The 16761-nt window shown below is 39.1% G+C and overlaps 1 protein-coding gene across 1 annotated transcript in view; it reads right to left on the reverse strand.

Annotated features, from left to right (window-relative positions):
- The window catches only part of DCN (decorin), a 39633-nt gene extending 23348 nt beyond the window's left edge, over positions 1–16285 (reverse strand). Inside the window, exons 1-2 of the mRNA XM_072865148.1 lie at positions 16088–16285; positions 11773–12005 (exon numbers count right to left, since the gene is read on the reverse strand). Coding sequence (XP_072721249.1) covers positions 11773–11977 — 205 coding nt within the window. The 5' untranslated portion in view covers positions 11978–12005; positions 16088–16285. The remainder of the gene's footprint in view (positions 1–11772; positions 12006–16087) is intronic.
- Positions 16286–16761: the final 476 nt, after the last annotated feature.

Genomic DNA, 16761 nt, shown 5'->3' on the forward strand with positions numbered 1-16761 from the left:
CAACCTGTAGCACTCAACTATTCCCACCAGTGTACATGTATATGTGTAAAAATGCATACATATGAAAACAAATAAAGAACAGAATATGCCATAGAACTACAAAATGGGGGAAAAAAAAGTGTGTAAGCTTGAAATATTTCCTTTTGTTAGTCAGGATTGGTTGAACTTTTATTATCTGTGGCAGAAGTTTTCCTAACTTTTTCTTACACTAGTCGTTACACCACAGATTTTTGGAATAAGAAACACAATTAAAATGTATTCATCAAAATCCAACAGAGCTGGATCATCAACAGATTTCTTTCATGCAGACAACAAGGACCCACACTCACTTTTGGAAGCACTGAAAGGCTCATCTACAGTCACCTGGAAGATGTTTGGTGGGGAGAGGTTAAGAGGACCAGGAATCCCTCCTTAGTAGGAGGATGGAGAACGTAACTTTGCAGAAATCAGGCTTGTCTCTGTGGGATCCTATCTATGTGGGGTGTAGTTTTTCCTGATAATTTCTTAAGCAAATTAGAGCATCTGGTTGTTTAGCTGTGATTGCCTCACATCCTGGAGAGGACAGAAAGCTGATGGGTCTGGAGATTTTATGAGACCAGAAATTAGGCAGAGAAGAACCAAGGCTGGTATAATTCAGCCCTTATCCAGCCCCTGAGAGAGCAGCAATCAGTGGCTAGCCATCTCCTGTGTAGCACTGCACCAGTCCAACTAGCATATGCTGCCATTTAGTCAGTCAAACAGGTGTAGGAGATGTAGCAAGGATTTGGGAATAGTGTGAGGACTAAGGGAGATTAGGGGTTTTGGTATACAAGACAGGCTTTATTACTTTTGCAGCTGAGGGAATAACCTGCTCAGCTACAGGGGCTGTGATCAAGTGGCTGTGGAATTGTTTAATCCACAAAAGGAGAAGGGTGGCTTTTGAACCCTCCTTGCTGTGAAGGGGTTTCAGTCCACTGCTCCAGTTTCTCAGAAGTGAGAGCCACAAGTTAGTCTGCAACTTGGCATGGAGCCACGTTTCTGCTGAAGCCATACGACTAGGCAGAAAAGGAATGCAAGATTTATGGGGCCAGCGAGGGAGACTAAACAAATGGGAGTCTGAGTCTGTAGCCCAGAGATGAGGACACTTCCCTGAGAATTGCATCCTTGCAACATGGAGACCACATAGTCAACAAATATGTGAACAGTGCCAATTATAAACAACTTTAACAACGCAACAGAGCTTGTGGTTTGATTTTTTTGTTTGTTTGTTTGGGGTATTTTGTTTTTTTTTCCTCCACCTACCCATTTTACAACCAGCAGGATGGGGCTTATTCCTCTGAATAAACCTTCCCTTCCCCAGCTGGAGAGAAGGGGCCAAAAGGCAGAGAGACATCTGAATGCCATAGCTCCGATACATGTGTTATTACATTGCAACACTCACGATTATTATCACAGGGGCCATAAAATGGGGCTCTTTTCAAGACTCCTCACAAACAGCTGCTGCCAGCTGAGGAATTTGGGCTGAGCTATATGGAATTCCCAACTGTGATCATCAGCGGCTGCTCTCTCGGCTGAGGCAGCCTCTCCAGCAGCTGCCTGCGCTGCCTGTGCACGCTGCTGTGTGCTCTCCCCTGCTCCAAGCCCAGCTCTGCCGCATCCCACTGACAGACAGCAACCCTCCCGTGGATGAATGCCCTTAGTAATGCCCTGAGTGGACCCTGGGGTGAATGAGGAGAACGGCAAGCTTATGGGTCAGGATGCTTAGTCACGGAAAATAACAGGACTCACAGACTGCTTTCTGCAAGGATGGCAAGGAGCTTAACACAGCTTTGAATGCTTTGACTTAGAAAAGTTCACTGATGCTTTCCCAGGCTATGTGCTTCAGTATTTACTGGAAATTTGTTCTCTATTGTGTAGGATTTGCAAATAGGAGTAATTTAATTATTTGCATCCTATCATCCATAAAATAAGAAACAATTGTCTTTCTCTCCAGAGAAGTACCCGCAGCCTCCTCTCTCCCACTTTCAAAGTAAAAGTTTGTTCTCCACCTTCCCCTCACTTGCGATGAAATCAGCATTAATAAATTATTTCTGAGAGATATAAAAAAGCAGTGTCCATTGGAATGCATGAGACTCTTAAAATACATCTTCTTAAAGGTGATTCACAACCATTTTTCAGACTTTTTTCCTGCTCTTCAGTCTATAAGACTCATCTTCCGTTAAGACCCATTTTGGACTTATTTTTAGCACAGATTATTATTTTTGTATACCTCTGACCTTTCCCATAGGAAAGAACAAGAAAATGAACTCCATTCCCTGCTGTGGTGGCCTCTCACAAAGGTAGACCTACTGATATGTTACTACACTGTTTTGGTTTTTTTTTTCCAAACATTTACAACATTGCTTCCCAGAAGAGTGAGGAACATGGGAAAATAGGAACAAAGTCACACATTATGATCAAATGCATAATTCTCCATTATGACAGTACTAATAATTATAAAGGCCCTAGCAAAGGTTTAAAAATGAATGCATTGCTTTAACTGCTCTTTTCCATTTCCACCCACTCTGTGTAGTGAACACATATTTCAAAGTATAACGGATATTGCAAGCTACAGATGTTATGAATTATTTTTCAGTGCTAGTCACATTTTTGGTACAGATAGATTCAGTCTCCTGGCTCCAAAAGCTAATACCTAAGAGTAATGGTATATTCTTGAAACTAAAAGTCAAACAACTTATATTTCTGTGTTCTTTCTAACTAACTTTTAATTTCAAAGGTCTGGAAGGTATATGTCTTCTCAAGAATCACTGAAGTATTTTAGAAAGGCAGAAAAATATTCTGAAATAATCATGAGACTTCAGGGATTAAGACATTAAGTAAAAAAAATTCAAATATTATGAATTTTCCGAGCTCCTAGAATTGCCAGCTTTACATTTCCCACTGTCATGGTTACAGACATAAAGCATCCCATCAGAGAACAGCAACTGTCCTGTGTGATTCATGCAATCTGCCAGCACCATTTGCATAATGGATTTAGTCAAAGTGGATGCAATGCAGATGTGCTATCTATGAGTACTCATCCATTAAGGTGAAACATTTATTTCTTACGAGTATTTTACAGCAGTCAGAAGAGAGCATTTCAGTGACTCAGAAAAGTGAGCATTATCTAACAAAATACATTTTGAATGATCCTTTGGAGTAATATAATTTGACTTTTGCCTGGTTCACAGTTTAAGCAGCAGGCAACAGATGACAATTTAAGGATAGGTCCCTCAATCTTTACTTTGGGATTTACCAGAATTAACACTAACATAATGTAGTAGCCATAAAGAGTCATTTGTAGGGGAATCTTCTCTGGTTTCAAGTAAACTTACCCCTTCCTGTTCTAACCACACAGTCATTGCACAGCCCTAGTTTTATTATGACCTGAGGGCAGAGATATGTTCCTGGTTATTTTGGGTACTTCTAAACATAACATGGCCGTTTTTCATAAATGTTGTAGGATTGTTTTCAACCTAATTTCATGCAAGCAAACAATGGAAGGAGCTGCTGTGACTGTGTCTGGACATAGTGAATAACATTTAAATAAATGTTGGGAGAGAATTTCCTGACTGAATCATGGAGTCTGCAGACCTGCTAGTTCCTCCTTTCTAATATACGATGTATATATCCTGGTAACTCTTAGGTATTTTTGCTTTGTTACTTATTTATTTTGTTAGTCATTTAGTAATAGGCTTTCCCTAGGTCAGCTATCGCTGTAACAGTCATCTCCAGCCCAGAGGATGCAAAGTCTCCACCACAGAGTGAAAGAATAAAGAAGAGAAAATAAATTTTGCCCCCCTGACCCTAAAAACAGTAAGATTTTCATTCATTTCTTAAGTTCCTTCTTCCTTTTTCTTTTCCTGAATCTGAAACTTTCTATACATCTCCTTTTTTAATCATTTCTGGTATAGTTTCCCTTGAAAAAGCAAGATTTTCCCTTTCATGTTCATATTATCCCTTCTTTTCTTTTTCTTTTTTGGGCTGCTGCTACTATACAAACGTTATTAGCACTGTTTGCCTTTCCTTTCCCATTCTTATTTCCTAGTGGTAAAGGATCAGTACAATCTTCCCAACTTGAAGGTGTGGAAATCAAAGCTGAAGACCAAATTGAACTTACAGAAAGAAATGGCATCAGAGCGGAATGATAACATAGCTTTTTAGTCCTGTTTCGCTAACTCACGCCTTTGCTCTTACACCTCTTAAGTAGAGATATTCAGCAAAGAGTTTGGTTATTGCACCACTACACACACTCTTCTTCCATGTCACCCTAAAATATGAATTCATTGAGAGCCTGTTTAGTTTCTGAGGCCCACACTGGAGCAGTAGAAGGGAAAACATGCACTCCAGCATGGAAACTGAGCCTTTCACATTTTAGGTGGTGCAGGAGGTGCAGGCAGAAACTGGTTCTGGGATGACCTATTGCACATTTCTGTTGTGCTGATGATGTATTACAGAACCAGACTGTAGCCCCATTTACACTTGCACGTTTTAAAAACTGTAGCATTTCTATAAATAATCTGTCCATTTGTTGTTTTGCCATTAAAACCCTAAAGTTGCCATGAAATTAGGTGGGCAGAAAAGGTTTCTTTTCACTGCTTTTTAAAAATATGACTATTTATTGCATTCCTTTTCTTATTGAAATTAAAACTGCAAGCATCCTCTCCTTAGCAGATTTTTATAGGAACTCAAAGCACTCCAAATAGATCCCAGGAAACAAACACAAAGCTGGTATGGGATGCTCTCTTGGGTGCCCTCTCACTTAAGAGCATGCATGCAGAGAGCACACAAATTATTTAAATACTGCTTTTCCCTTTTTTCATTCCCTATTGACTGCCTAAGAAGTTTGCAGTAGAGTAGCCTATATAGCAAATGTAACCCTGCTAACAACAGGTCATTTGTACAGAGCTGTTCAAGTCCCATAATTGGTCCCGTAAGTTGAAAACTCCAACTCAACCCCACTACCCCTCCAAAAAAACCCGTGCAGGCATGGTCCTTGGTCTTAAGGTCCCTTGCGTACATTGTTTCCATTTCTTTCCTTGCAGATAAACCAATGAGTTCTACTCCAAGTTCTACTCCATCTATATACTCTGCTTTCATAGTGTAAAGGACAATAATGCTCTGTATGAATGAGCCCTTAAATATAATACAACTGAAGAGACCTAGAATTCCACCATTTGTCAATATTGTTCATCATGGCAGGCATGTAAAACAGGAGAAATAAGTTTAAAAATAATTTCCAATGTATTTTGAAGGATATATTCTTAGATTTGAACTTTAGGAAAAGATAAAAGTATATTCAGAAAAATACTCTCTTTTTCTGTAACCTGATTACTCTCTTTTTCTGTAACCTGATTATCTTCTTTTGGCCCACTTCCTTTTAATCACATGACAGACCCAGGACATGGGTAAAGCAAAATATGGACCAGTCAGTCCAAAGCTGATAAGGAAGGCATACTCTCAAATTTGGGTTAGAGAGAGTTGTTTTGAAAATCTGCTTAAAACTAGAATCTTTTCTAAATACTAGGGTAACTGGACTCTGCGAGCAGAGTTTTCCTGAGTAGCTGGAGGCTAGTATTGGCAGTTCCTTGCTGTTATCATTGGTGTCTTCAAATAGGACCCAAATTCCTAGGTCTCCTCCCTGTTGGCAGTGGGTTCTCAGTGAACATTGGGAAGGAGCCTTCGGGCTCTTTAGCTCTTCCTAAGACTTGGCTGGGAATCTTTCACAGTTGAATAGCACAGGCTTTACGTTGTGAAAACGTTTTTAAATAGTTATATGTCTTACCAAGTAATACATCCTATAAAGGTGTTAAGAACATAATACACATACTATAGATGTCCATAACACTAGCAGGTGTCAGCAGTGATTACTTAGTATGTTTTAGGCACTGTAATCACCTGCTATGACTTATAATAGTTGACTCACATTTTACTAGCTATCTATTAGCTATTTATTTGTGCATTGGGAAATTTTAGAAATGAACCCTTGTCACAGTGCAAACCAGAAAACAGTCACTTCTTGTATCACTTAGACTTGGCAGTCAGGATTTCCATTCCTGCCACTAGGCTTTCTTAAATGGCATTTCCTAGTCTGAAGCAAGCAAACAAATCTAAAAAAAAAAAAAAAAAAAAAGAAACCTGGTAACTGTTACCTCGGAGTAAGCAGCTAATAAAGAAGGGATGTGTTTAGAGTGGATTAATTTTCACCTAGAATCATATTTATCAACTGGAACTGGAACATCAGCAATTCAGGTTGCGATGCAACAAGGCCTGTCTTTTACTGTTACACTGGCAAAACCTAATGACTTCTTGGTAATATAAAGCAGTCTACATCCAGGCCAATATATTTTTTTTCTTGACAACTTTTCAAGGGTGTTTTCTAATTACTGAGTTCTTGGCTTAGTAATTTTTCAGGATGTACTTTGTACAGGGCTTTAATTCATGCTTTCTTTAACTTCCAAGGCATCCCAAAAAATTGTATCTAAGCAGAATATATACAAAAATGTTAATAATCCATGGCAAATTTATTACAAAATAATGCTGGTAACCTGAGTTTATTTTTTCCATGCTTTAATTTTCTCACACATAACTTCATTAATCTGAAAGTAAGTTGTATAGGCTCGAGTGGTCATTGAGGCCCTGTGTTGGCCGTTTAATTCTCCAAGAGTGATGTATCTTTTCTGTCACTGACATCCACCTTAGACAGGATGAACTGCCCCATGAGGCGGCTGACCGACTCTCCCCATGGCTGTGAAAGGAGCCCAGATGACTCTTAGATAGCTAACATCACCTGAGATCACTCCTATATTACAGATAATACCTGTAAAACTTCATAGAGATCCTCCAGTCTGTTCTCCAACATGTTAGAGTATTACAATTCACCCAGTTAGCATGTGGAAAGCCCAATACTTGTGTTTGATGACAGCATAAGTTATGTCTGGCTAAAGAATGTTGTCCAAAAAGGCATTTAGTCTTCAGTTTTAAGGCCATGGTATTGTGATGCACAAGGTACTCTCAGTATAAGTGACAATGTACTTTCCCAGATTTCATGGTTCCATTTTTATTGATAATATTTTTGTTAAATGATCCAGTTCCGTGAATTCTGGGAATTTCATGAGAATCTCAGCTTCTATCAAACATAAAAGGAATAAGTCTCTAGTCCTTATTGTTAGAAGGAAAAAATGCATAAAACATGGAATAATTTGTCCTAAAGGCTCAGCAATTACAATGTAAATTAACAGAAACTTTTTTATTTAAAAATTATATTTGTTAATGTCTGACCATTTAAGGGTCTATGCTTTCTCTTATTACATCTTTTAGAAACCTGTAAGATTTTGAGCTGAACATTTAGCTTTAAAAATTATGTTTTTTGAAAGGTTGGTAAACATTCAAATAATGGCAGGGATTCTAAAGCTAAGTGCACAATAGTGAGTAATCCTATCTGTTTTCTTGAACTCATAAAATGACTGAGACTGATCACCAATGAGGTACGTATTATCTTTCTTTAAAAAGATTTTATGTTGACAACAGAAGTTCAAATCAAGGTATATGCCAAAGGAGATAATTTCCTTTATAATGAGAGACGAGGTTCCCAAATGAGGTCATGATCAGAAAATGGGTGTTCAGATGTTTCTGGAAGATTTTAAACAATGAGATAAATCATCTTTTGTCAACTAATAAATTAGGTGTTGTCACATTACCATGGTTCAGGTGTTGAAGAGCCATCAGTTAATAGAGTTTAGACACTGTATGAGTTCAGATAAACTGCCTCATGTTACCAGATCCCTGGAATAATGCTTTACATATCTGTGACCTTTTCACCCACTGATCCCAAAGTGCTTTTCAAACACACACTTCAGCACCCATGCTGAGCTTTAATATACCCTTCTTTACTTTACAACTGGAGAAAACCTGCATATCTGAGCTGTGAGTAAAATCCCAGTTTAAGCTGTAATACTGTTTGAACTTTGATTACTGACATCCATCTCTCACACACCTTTTGGAGACCACAAAAACTCCACGGATGTTCATGGCAAGAGGACTGGAGGGACCCCCCTATGTCCTGTGAAGTCCCCAAGTGAGGCGATCTCATTGCATCCTGCAGAACACAGACACTGCTCACTTCATAAGTGGTTGCCAGACTTATCTGAAGGTGAAATAAAGCTCTGACCACCACCTCCAAACACGCTTATGGAGCATTCTGCATCTGCTGCAGGGCTGAGTAATCACACATGCGTCCTCCTGCCTACCAGGGCGCTCTGGGAGGAATCTTTTCTTGAGACTCCCTTTGAGAGGATGAGACTTGAAATGGAACAGTTAATCCTTGCTAGGGCTTTTACAAGCCACGTTTGCCTGGCGAGCTGACTGCACATCTTCCCTGTATTTATTATTTTAAAACATGAAGAGCTGCCTCAGACCAGCTATATCAGCTACTCCACACCTGTAGTGTGTGCTAATAAGGAAGATGTTTGTGATTCTATGGAAAGTCTGGCTATAGCATAGTAATGCCTATACTGAGGCATGATTAAAAAGTGAACCTGTGTCTCCCTTTTAGCAACAGGAGGCAGATTCAGAAAAGGCAGCATTTTTATAAAGATACCATGGTGGCTTTCCTTGATGAGACCCTTAAGCCTGTTGCACAAAGGTAATACATCTCATATAAGGTAGGCACATGGGGCTCTGCTCTCGATCTGTCAGTAACCGCAGCTCAGAGAGAATTCTTCTTCAGGGTGTGAGAAGATGGCGTTCTGCTTCCTGCTAACTCAGCTCTTGGCTTGGAGGCAAAATAAATTAATTTAGAGTTATGTGCTTAGGAAGATGTGACTGAAGCTTAAAAGTACAAGAATGCAAAAATTCAGCTGACAAGAGTGTAATTGGACCACTGGGCATTTTTTTCACTATTTTCATTGGATTCGGCTTTTTTATTATTATTATTATTCCCATCCAGTGCTCATGAGACAGGGGACAAACCTGATCTCTGGACCCTGGATGTGATAGGTCTCCTATGGTTTATTCACATAACTCTGTGTCAGATGGCTTTTTCCTTATGAAGCAAGAGTTTACAAATAGCAAATGCCCCTTTGGGCACAAAAAGAAGCATGCTGAGGAAGAGGAGACGTCTCCATAAGTAGCCTATGTTAGGGTCCTCCAGCTGCCTTGCTCTGACATGCCTTCTGCACCCAGGGGTTCCAGGCTGCAAAGAGCCCTCCTTCCATGCCAGAGGGTGAGTGGAAGAAAGGATCTGGATCCAGATTTCAACTTTCCTTTGTGGGACTTAATTTAGTAAGCTCTTAATATATTCCTGGGAGGAGTCTTGTTATTGCCTGCAGTTTTTTTTCAATTAGTGCCCATGGGACTAGATGACTAAATTTGATAATTTTGGGGGAGGGAGGTAGCTAATTTGGTTGGGTCAGAAACGGCTGGAGCTGAAGGGAGAGGTGGGCCAAGAGCAGTGGTTAGCAGAGAGGTGGAACTGTCATTGCTGGTTTCATGGCTCCTATGTGCATATTGCCTTCTTGATTGCTGCACCCCAAGCACCCTTCATCCCACAGCCCAGGAGCATGCTAGGTCATCCTGGCAGGACCTCCAGTTTGCAACAAAATTTTGAGCTCTTGGGACCAACTCCTGGTCTTACCAGGAGTAGGTAAATTTGACCTTGTCTGAGTCTGAGTCACACAGAAATGGATTCAAGGCTGGAAAAGAGGAGAGCGGAGGGCAGATTTGCCTGCAAGCAGGTAGCACACACAGCTGTCCTGTCCCTGCTCGCAGGGGCGGCCATCGGACCTGCACCCTGGGGAGCCTCCCTCTTGGGCCATGACCCATCAGGGGCTGTCGTAGCCACATGTGACAAGGATGGATTAAACTTAATGCCAAGGCTAGGGAACTCTGAATTATTATTACTTCCTTGAGCTCTGCCAGGGAAATATTATTTATTTTTCAGGGCTGTATATTTTAAGCCCAGAGAGATCTCTCTTCCTTCTTGCCCAGAGGCTGGATGTTATCATCCCAGCCGCTTCAAAAGCACAATCTTTTCGCTGCAGTATCTGCAGCATGTGGGTTTAAACCAAGCTCAAAATATATCTCTTTCTTATCATCCCTCTCAAAATTATCTAGGAAACACAGACTTGGAGCCTTAATTGCTGTATTTCTGAGTCTCCTTGTCAGTATGGGACTCTATTAACCCAGAAGCATCCGTAGACAGTGGACTGTAGTGCAGTCCTTTGGAAACCATGTGTGTGTGAAGGAGAACTCAACAAACATGGGAGCAAGTACAGCAATAAAGGGTCCCTGTGTGAATATCTCTACTTTTTTAGCAAGTGAAAGCTCCTTACGTTCTGCAGAATTGAAGCAGACTGGAGACAAGTTCCCAAAATAACTTAAATTCCATCAGTGTTAGCCAGTGTAACAACAATAAAACCAAAGACCTTCATGGCATGTGGGGCAACCTCCTCCCCAATCCCTGTCCCATGTTTGCTACTATGTGGCACCTAAAAGGTAAAAAAAGAAAATATCTTTCAAAAGGGGCAGTATTGTGAATGCTTTATGAATGCATGGCTAGGTTAGTCCATGCTCATTTGTGCAACTTGGCTTGCATTGTTCTCTGGGTCTTTGCCAAACTTATCTGTTGTGTAATTATGTGGCTTGCATTAATAAATTCACAGAAGTTTCTAGGGATGTAACTAATGTTTCCCTTTCCTTTCTTTAATTATACAAGACCCACCACAATGAGACCCAGGTCCTAATTGGTGGATTTGTGCCATGATTTACAGTAATTATCAAAGCCAAAGCAATGGCATAGGAAAATAGAAACACCCAGCTATACATTTAAACAGCTGAGAGAAGACTTTTTTTAAAAAATAAACTCTATAAAATCATTAGAGAATTTATTTGTCTGTCCACTAAATAAACTGCCTAATTTCCTTTTGAGCAAAACCAACTTTAATTGATTTTCTGCACTGCACACTGGCTTAAACTGAATAATACTGGCTTAAACCAAGAGGAGTCTCACTGAAGTCAACTTCATTACTTGAGATTTCTGCATGGAAAAGTCAAATACAGTGATGGCAGGCATGGCTTCACATCCTGTTGGTCTGACTGTGCAGACAAGCCCTTGTACGTGAGGGAGTAAGGGGAGTTCGTGAGAAAGGTTCTCATGGTTTCAGCTTAAACAGTGTCTAAGAAAGATATTTAATAAGGAGCTCTAAAATGTGTTCATTGTTTTGGAGTGTTTCCAAGCCCTTTCCTCCAAAGAGCTGGTTCCAGCATATATGATTCAGGGTTGGTTATTCCGTGCTCATGTATTCCAATGGAAATGGGATGATTTCTATGTTGAGGTACTAGACAGTATGATTAAGGGTGTTGGAGCTTGGAGCATGCAATTTAGAACCTTTTAAAATATTTCCATCCCCACATCTGACTTCACTGAATTTCTTTAATACGCATTTGAAGGAATAGCCTTGAAAAGTTATTTTCTCTGCAACAGAAATCTGTGGTCTTTCAAAGAACAAATGAAATGTACATACACAAAATAGACATTAAAAAATCAAACATTCTTCGTGGTCACAACAAATGTCCATTTTGTCAGGGCTTTATGGCCTACTTCATATAGTACATTCTAGTTAACAGTAGCTGTAGCATATTTCTTTGACAAAAACACAGTTACAGAGTGGCGGTAGGTAGCAGCCTCACCATCTCAGCTGCAAACCTGTGGCTAGAATGTAAATATATACCCTATGAAGATACTCTTGGGCTTACCTAGGTCAGAGCACTGCACCACGCGAAGATGGCACTGGCAGCGGAAGGGGCACACTGGTCCAAATCCAGATATGACAGGATCATCCGTTGGAGGCATATCGGCCGACCCTTCATCCTCCAGCATAAAGTCAAAGAGGCCCTGCTGGTGGAACGGCTTGGCCAAGCATGCTGGCAGCAGTAGGACGAAGAGAAGAGCCAGCCTCATGGCTTAGTTCATCGACTCCGTGCAGAACCTAGGGATCAAAGCAGGGGATTTACAACAAAAGTAGCAGTTTCACTTAGCTGCAGAGATCCTGCTGAAGGAGGTCCAGCATATCCACCAATTGCATAACTGTTCCTCTCAATAAATGAAAACTGAATTGTGAAAATAGGACAGTTATGTGATAGGAGTCTGGTAACTGCTTGTCAATAGGCTTTTTTTTTACAGAGTAGTTTAAAGGCAACTGTAAACACATCTGTTTGCATATTTGGAGTAATATTTATTAGGAACAGGCAGCGCTGTCAACTTTGTTATGCAAAACAGTCAAAACAATAAGCCACATTTTCCATGTGTCTGTTTTCTGCCAACGTAACAGTCTATTTGATTTCATTAGCATTTGTTTCATAGCAATGAGTTTGTCCCCTGGGGATGAACCTGAGGTTCCCAAACTCACTGTAATGCAGTATTTCATGTCTCGAGAAATATTTTTTTACAGTGCCAGCTTGCTGTGTGTTTTAAATTATAGCCTAGTATAACTGACTGAGAAAGAGTAGGATCTAGTGACGGGGTGGAGAGAGAGGGGAAGATCTTTAGTTGTTTAAATGAGCTGTACTTCTTTCCCAGTTTAAACAGCACAATAAAATGGAATACAATGTTGTGTTATATTGGATATTCTTGGCTTGCTTTCCAATTTTTTGGCTAGGGGATTTTATGATATAAACAATACACCCCAAAAATTCCCTGTTTTGCACTGCATAAGCATTTGAATTGATGCTTGTAGTATTGTCAGCACACTTTCTAATGGGACTTCAGGGCCTCATTCTGCAGACTTTCATGCTCAGGAGCAACTTTACACAAGTATGTATTACCATAGATATTAACAAGGAAAACTGCTTAAATATGTGTTCTCAGGATCTAGGCCTAAATGCATTTGAACACATTGTACATTGTGCTACCTGTGCTGTTGTGTGCTAAGGAGAAATTACCAAACAGCTGTTTGCAGGTTTTGTATCAAGGCTGTATACATCAGCTAATTTTCTGAAAATTATTTTCTTTTACTATTTATTTTATATAAGGAAGCTTATCTCTTGTAAACCTTCATGGGTCTAAAAACAACTGACAAAAAAAATATGAAGAAACCTGTCTTCAAGTTGGGAAGTGACAGAAAGTCAAACTTGTAATTTATTTAGAAGCCTTTTCTTAAAATGGATGGCATAGTCCTGAATACAGATGTTGCTCTTTGTAATGAAAGCAAAAATGTCCACTTGTTTCTTCAGGTCAACAACTTCCGAAATGCCTTGTCTGGGGCTAGCTGGGATTAATTTTTTTCTAGTAGAAGTTACCTAACAGTTAGGGGTGTGGTATAGAATTTCTCAGCTCCGTATTGACTAATAGAAAGATAAAAAACTAGGGGAGAGGCAGAGGAGGCAATGTCTCCCTCTCTACATTGACATATGGAACCTACCAGGTAAATGACTAACATGGGCAGCTGATATTAGGTGAGAGTGGTATACTGAGGCCTCTCTTTCTACAATACCACATCCAAGAACTCTAACAGGAGTGGTTAGTATAAAAAAAGCTAAATAAATAAAAAACACAGGCCTGGAATTAGGTACGATCTATATTGTGCCTGGGTTCAATTTCCTTTATGAATTTCTACCTACAGATGCCAATAATGCAATCCTGAAGAAACCTTTAGGACTCAGTCTTGAGAGGATGATAAGGTTACCTTATAAAATATGCTAGTGTTTTAAAATCATAGCTTACATTTCTGTCATCTACCTATAACAGGAAGACAGGTATCTAACAACTTCAGATGTCCCAAAGACTTCAAAAGTACTTCATATGGAATAAAACACTGTTTCTGTTGTCTCTTTAAGAGACATGGTTTCTTAGTTGGACCTGAAAGTATTTTCTCTTCCTGGAGCAGACATATTACCTACTGCATGCCCTGAGGGGTTTTGCAGACCCCAATGTCAGCTAGATGGTCAGAGCATTTTAGCATGTCTGTTAGCCTAACTCAGTGCTGTGTAAACTTGTGCCATGTAGCAGGGGCAGGCTGTGTCCCCATGTGGGCCATCCTTCCACGCTCCCTCCTGCCCTGGGCCCCCACTGACACTGGGGCTGTGTCCCTTCCCCAGCAACACCCCCATGATGCATGCATAGTACACACTGACAAGTAAGGATGTCCCAGCAAAGTGGTGTGAATACATGGTGGTGAGTTCTTACCACAGTTTAATCTAAAACAAGATTTTTGAAATAATCATTATTATGTATGAATTATTGTAAAATAACAAGGCAATTTATTAATAGTCTGAAACGGGAAGACAAATTTGCTAAATCATCGCTATTCATCATAATAAGCTGCCTTGTGAAAATGATCAATAAAACGTTACCCCAGTACAAATTATTTTTCAGAATGTACATTAACATCAATAAACATTAGGAATGCTGCACACCAACCTTGGCATGGCACTGGCAGTCAGTACTTTTTAAAGAGCTTCCCCAGCTCTTTTTTACATATTCATATATTTTAAAAATATTTTTAAATATTTAAAATTGCTTGTATTCCCCCCTCAGGGTCACTGCTGAAGCACCGTCCATCCCAAGAATGCACAATCAGGATCCCATCCTGGAGTTAAATTACTATCCCTCAAAAAAACCCCAAAACAATGCAAAGGCACTTTGGAAGTGTCTTCACACTTTACTTCTTGTTCACATTAATATTGATGACTTCACTTATCTCAGTTAAACCTTGTAGTAGGCCTTTTCCTTTGGTCCCTATTTTATCCAAACTATAATCAAATCAGTAAGAGCTGTGTATAAAGGAAAACTGTGGGACAACAAAGGATATTAAGGATCTAATCTGAGGACACAGCAGAGAAAATAGCAGACACAAGCTACATATTCATCAGGAAATAGGAATAGATATGTGTCTGCATATCTTTATTCGTATACATATTTGTAATGCAGGCACACATATCTGTTCCTATTGTTTGCATGTGTAAATGAACATAAACAGAGAAAAAATATATACAAAACTGTACTAGTAAGAAATGTTTACATTTCACTTACAAAAAAATAGAGAGGGGAAAAAAAATCTGAATTCTTAAAGGTCTGTGACACAATATTTATGTCTGCAGGACATAACTGTTTAAATTTGCTTTAATTATGTGTTTACAATGAGGAAGACTTTTCCACAAACAGAGGAAACTATACCATAGACTTGGCCACATTTCAGTTTAAAATACCACTGGAAATATGCTTCATCAGTTCACGTCACCACTGTATTGGTGGTCTTCTTGTCAGTTTACCTTAATATTAAGTTTTAAATATTAGTTCACCTACTGTCAGAAATCTCTCAAAATGCCACAAAAGGCAAGTTAAACAGTATGTGCAGTTTAAAAAAAAATCCTCTACATTATATGTTTTACCCATTTTGTGTAATAAAGTCTAGATGTGCAAACATAGGATTTGAAAGTTTTAAAGAGATTAAAACTCTGTTAACAGGAGTTTCAACTCCAGGAATTTTCTTTTCTACTACTTCATTCATAGGAACCTTCTTTAAATGTGAGTCCGTTGTTTGTACACTGTAACATAGCACTTTCTAACATTACAAAGGCATACACTGAGCCCGTTTAACTAACTACTACGTATTTTCTTCTCTGAAATGGAAATTATATTCATTAATGTTTGGAATATATATGAAGAAATCCGAATGAAAAAGAAATCACACAGTGCAGTTTAAAACAGAAATGTAAGAACTCACGCATTTTTTACACTCAATACATCACCGATTCTAAACACTGGATTGCAAACAGAGAATATTACTGCTGCAAAAGTTTACAGTAAGGAAAAAGAAAGGACTATAGCAGTCCTTATACAAATCAAAACAAGAGACAGAACAGTCAAATAAACAGTAGGAAATCTGCACAGTCCTTGAGAATGCATTCTCATGTTCCCAAGAAACAAAAGTGCTGGATACAAAACTTAACATTGCTAACATTTAGTAGGATTTTTGCCTTGCTTCTCTTAAAATTCAACTAGTTCTTGCCGTAGACTTGCCTGAAGTTTTATTAGTGCAGCATAGTTCAGGAGAATTACTGAAAACCGTACCTTTTAATCCAGGGATTTGCAACAGGAGCTCTCAAAGCTGAGATGTAATTAAACTAAATATTCAACCCAGGCAAAAGGCTTTGCAGGTGTGGAAAGGAGGAGGGGGTAAGTTCAGCTCAGTGACTGTCACTTGGTGGAAAACCCTCCTGCTTCTATTCCATAGCACAGTTAAAAAATAAGGTTTCTCTCAATGAACACAATCCAGGCTGACACCCACATTAGATCATATGGTAATGATATGTCTCCTGTATTGTAGCCAGAAACTTTATCAGCTCTTTTGCTTTCTTTTCCTCCTTTCTCTTTTGCTTTATTTCTTTTTCATCTGTTTAGAATCCCAAACTACTTGTACACTATAAGACAGATGCTTAGCTGTAATTCATCTTACTTATTTTATTTATGTCCCTACAACATATATTTAGGAAAGTTTTCTTGGTTTTAACTACGGGGTTTTTTTCTGACTCATTACTGAGAAAAAAGTTTGGCTGTTCCTCTTGTTTATAGTATTTGTAATTCAAGGAAATGATATAAAATTAATCTTGGAGTTAGTCAAAGTGGAGATTAATATCAGAAAAAAAGGGGTAGCTTTAGGTAAAACTATTTAAACAGATATCAACCTGCCTTTGCTTATGCTATAATCATTGTCAAACCAAGTGGTATATAGTGTACTATTATCC

This window comes from Ciconia boyciana, chromosome 1 (genome assembly GCF_034638445.1).
Source record: "Ciconia boyciana chromosome 1, ASM3463844v1, whole genome shotgun sequence".
In the NCBI taxonomy this organism is placed as follows: Eukaryota; Metazoa; Chordata; class Aves; order Ciconiiformes; family Ciconiidae; genus Ciconia; species Ciconia boyciana.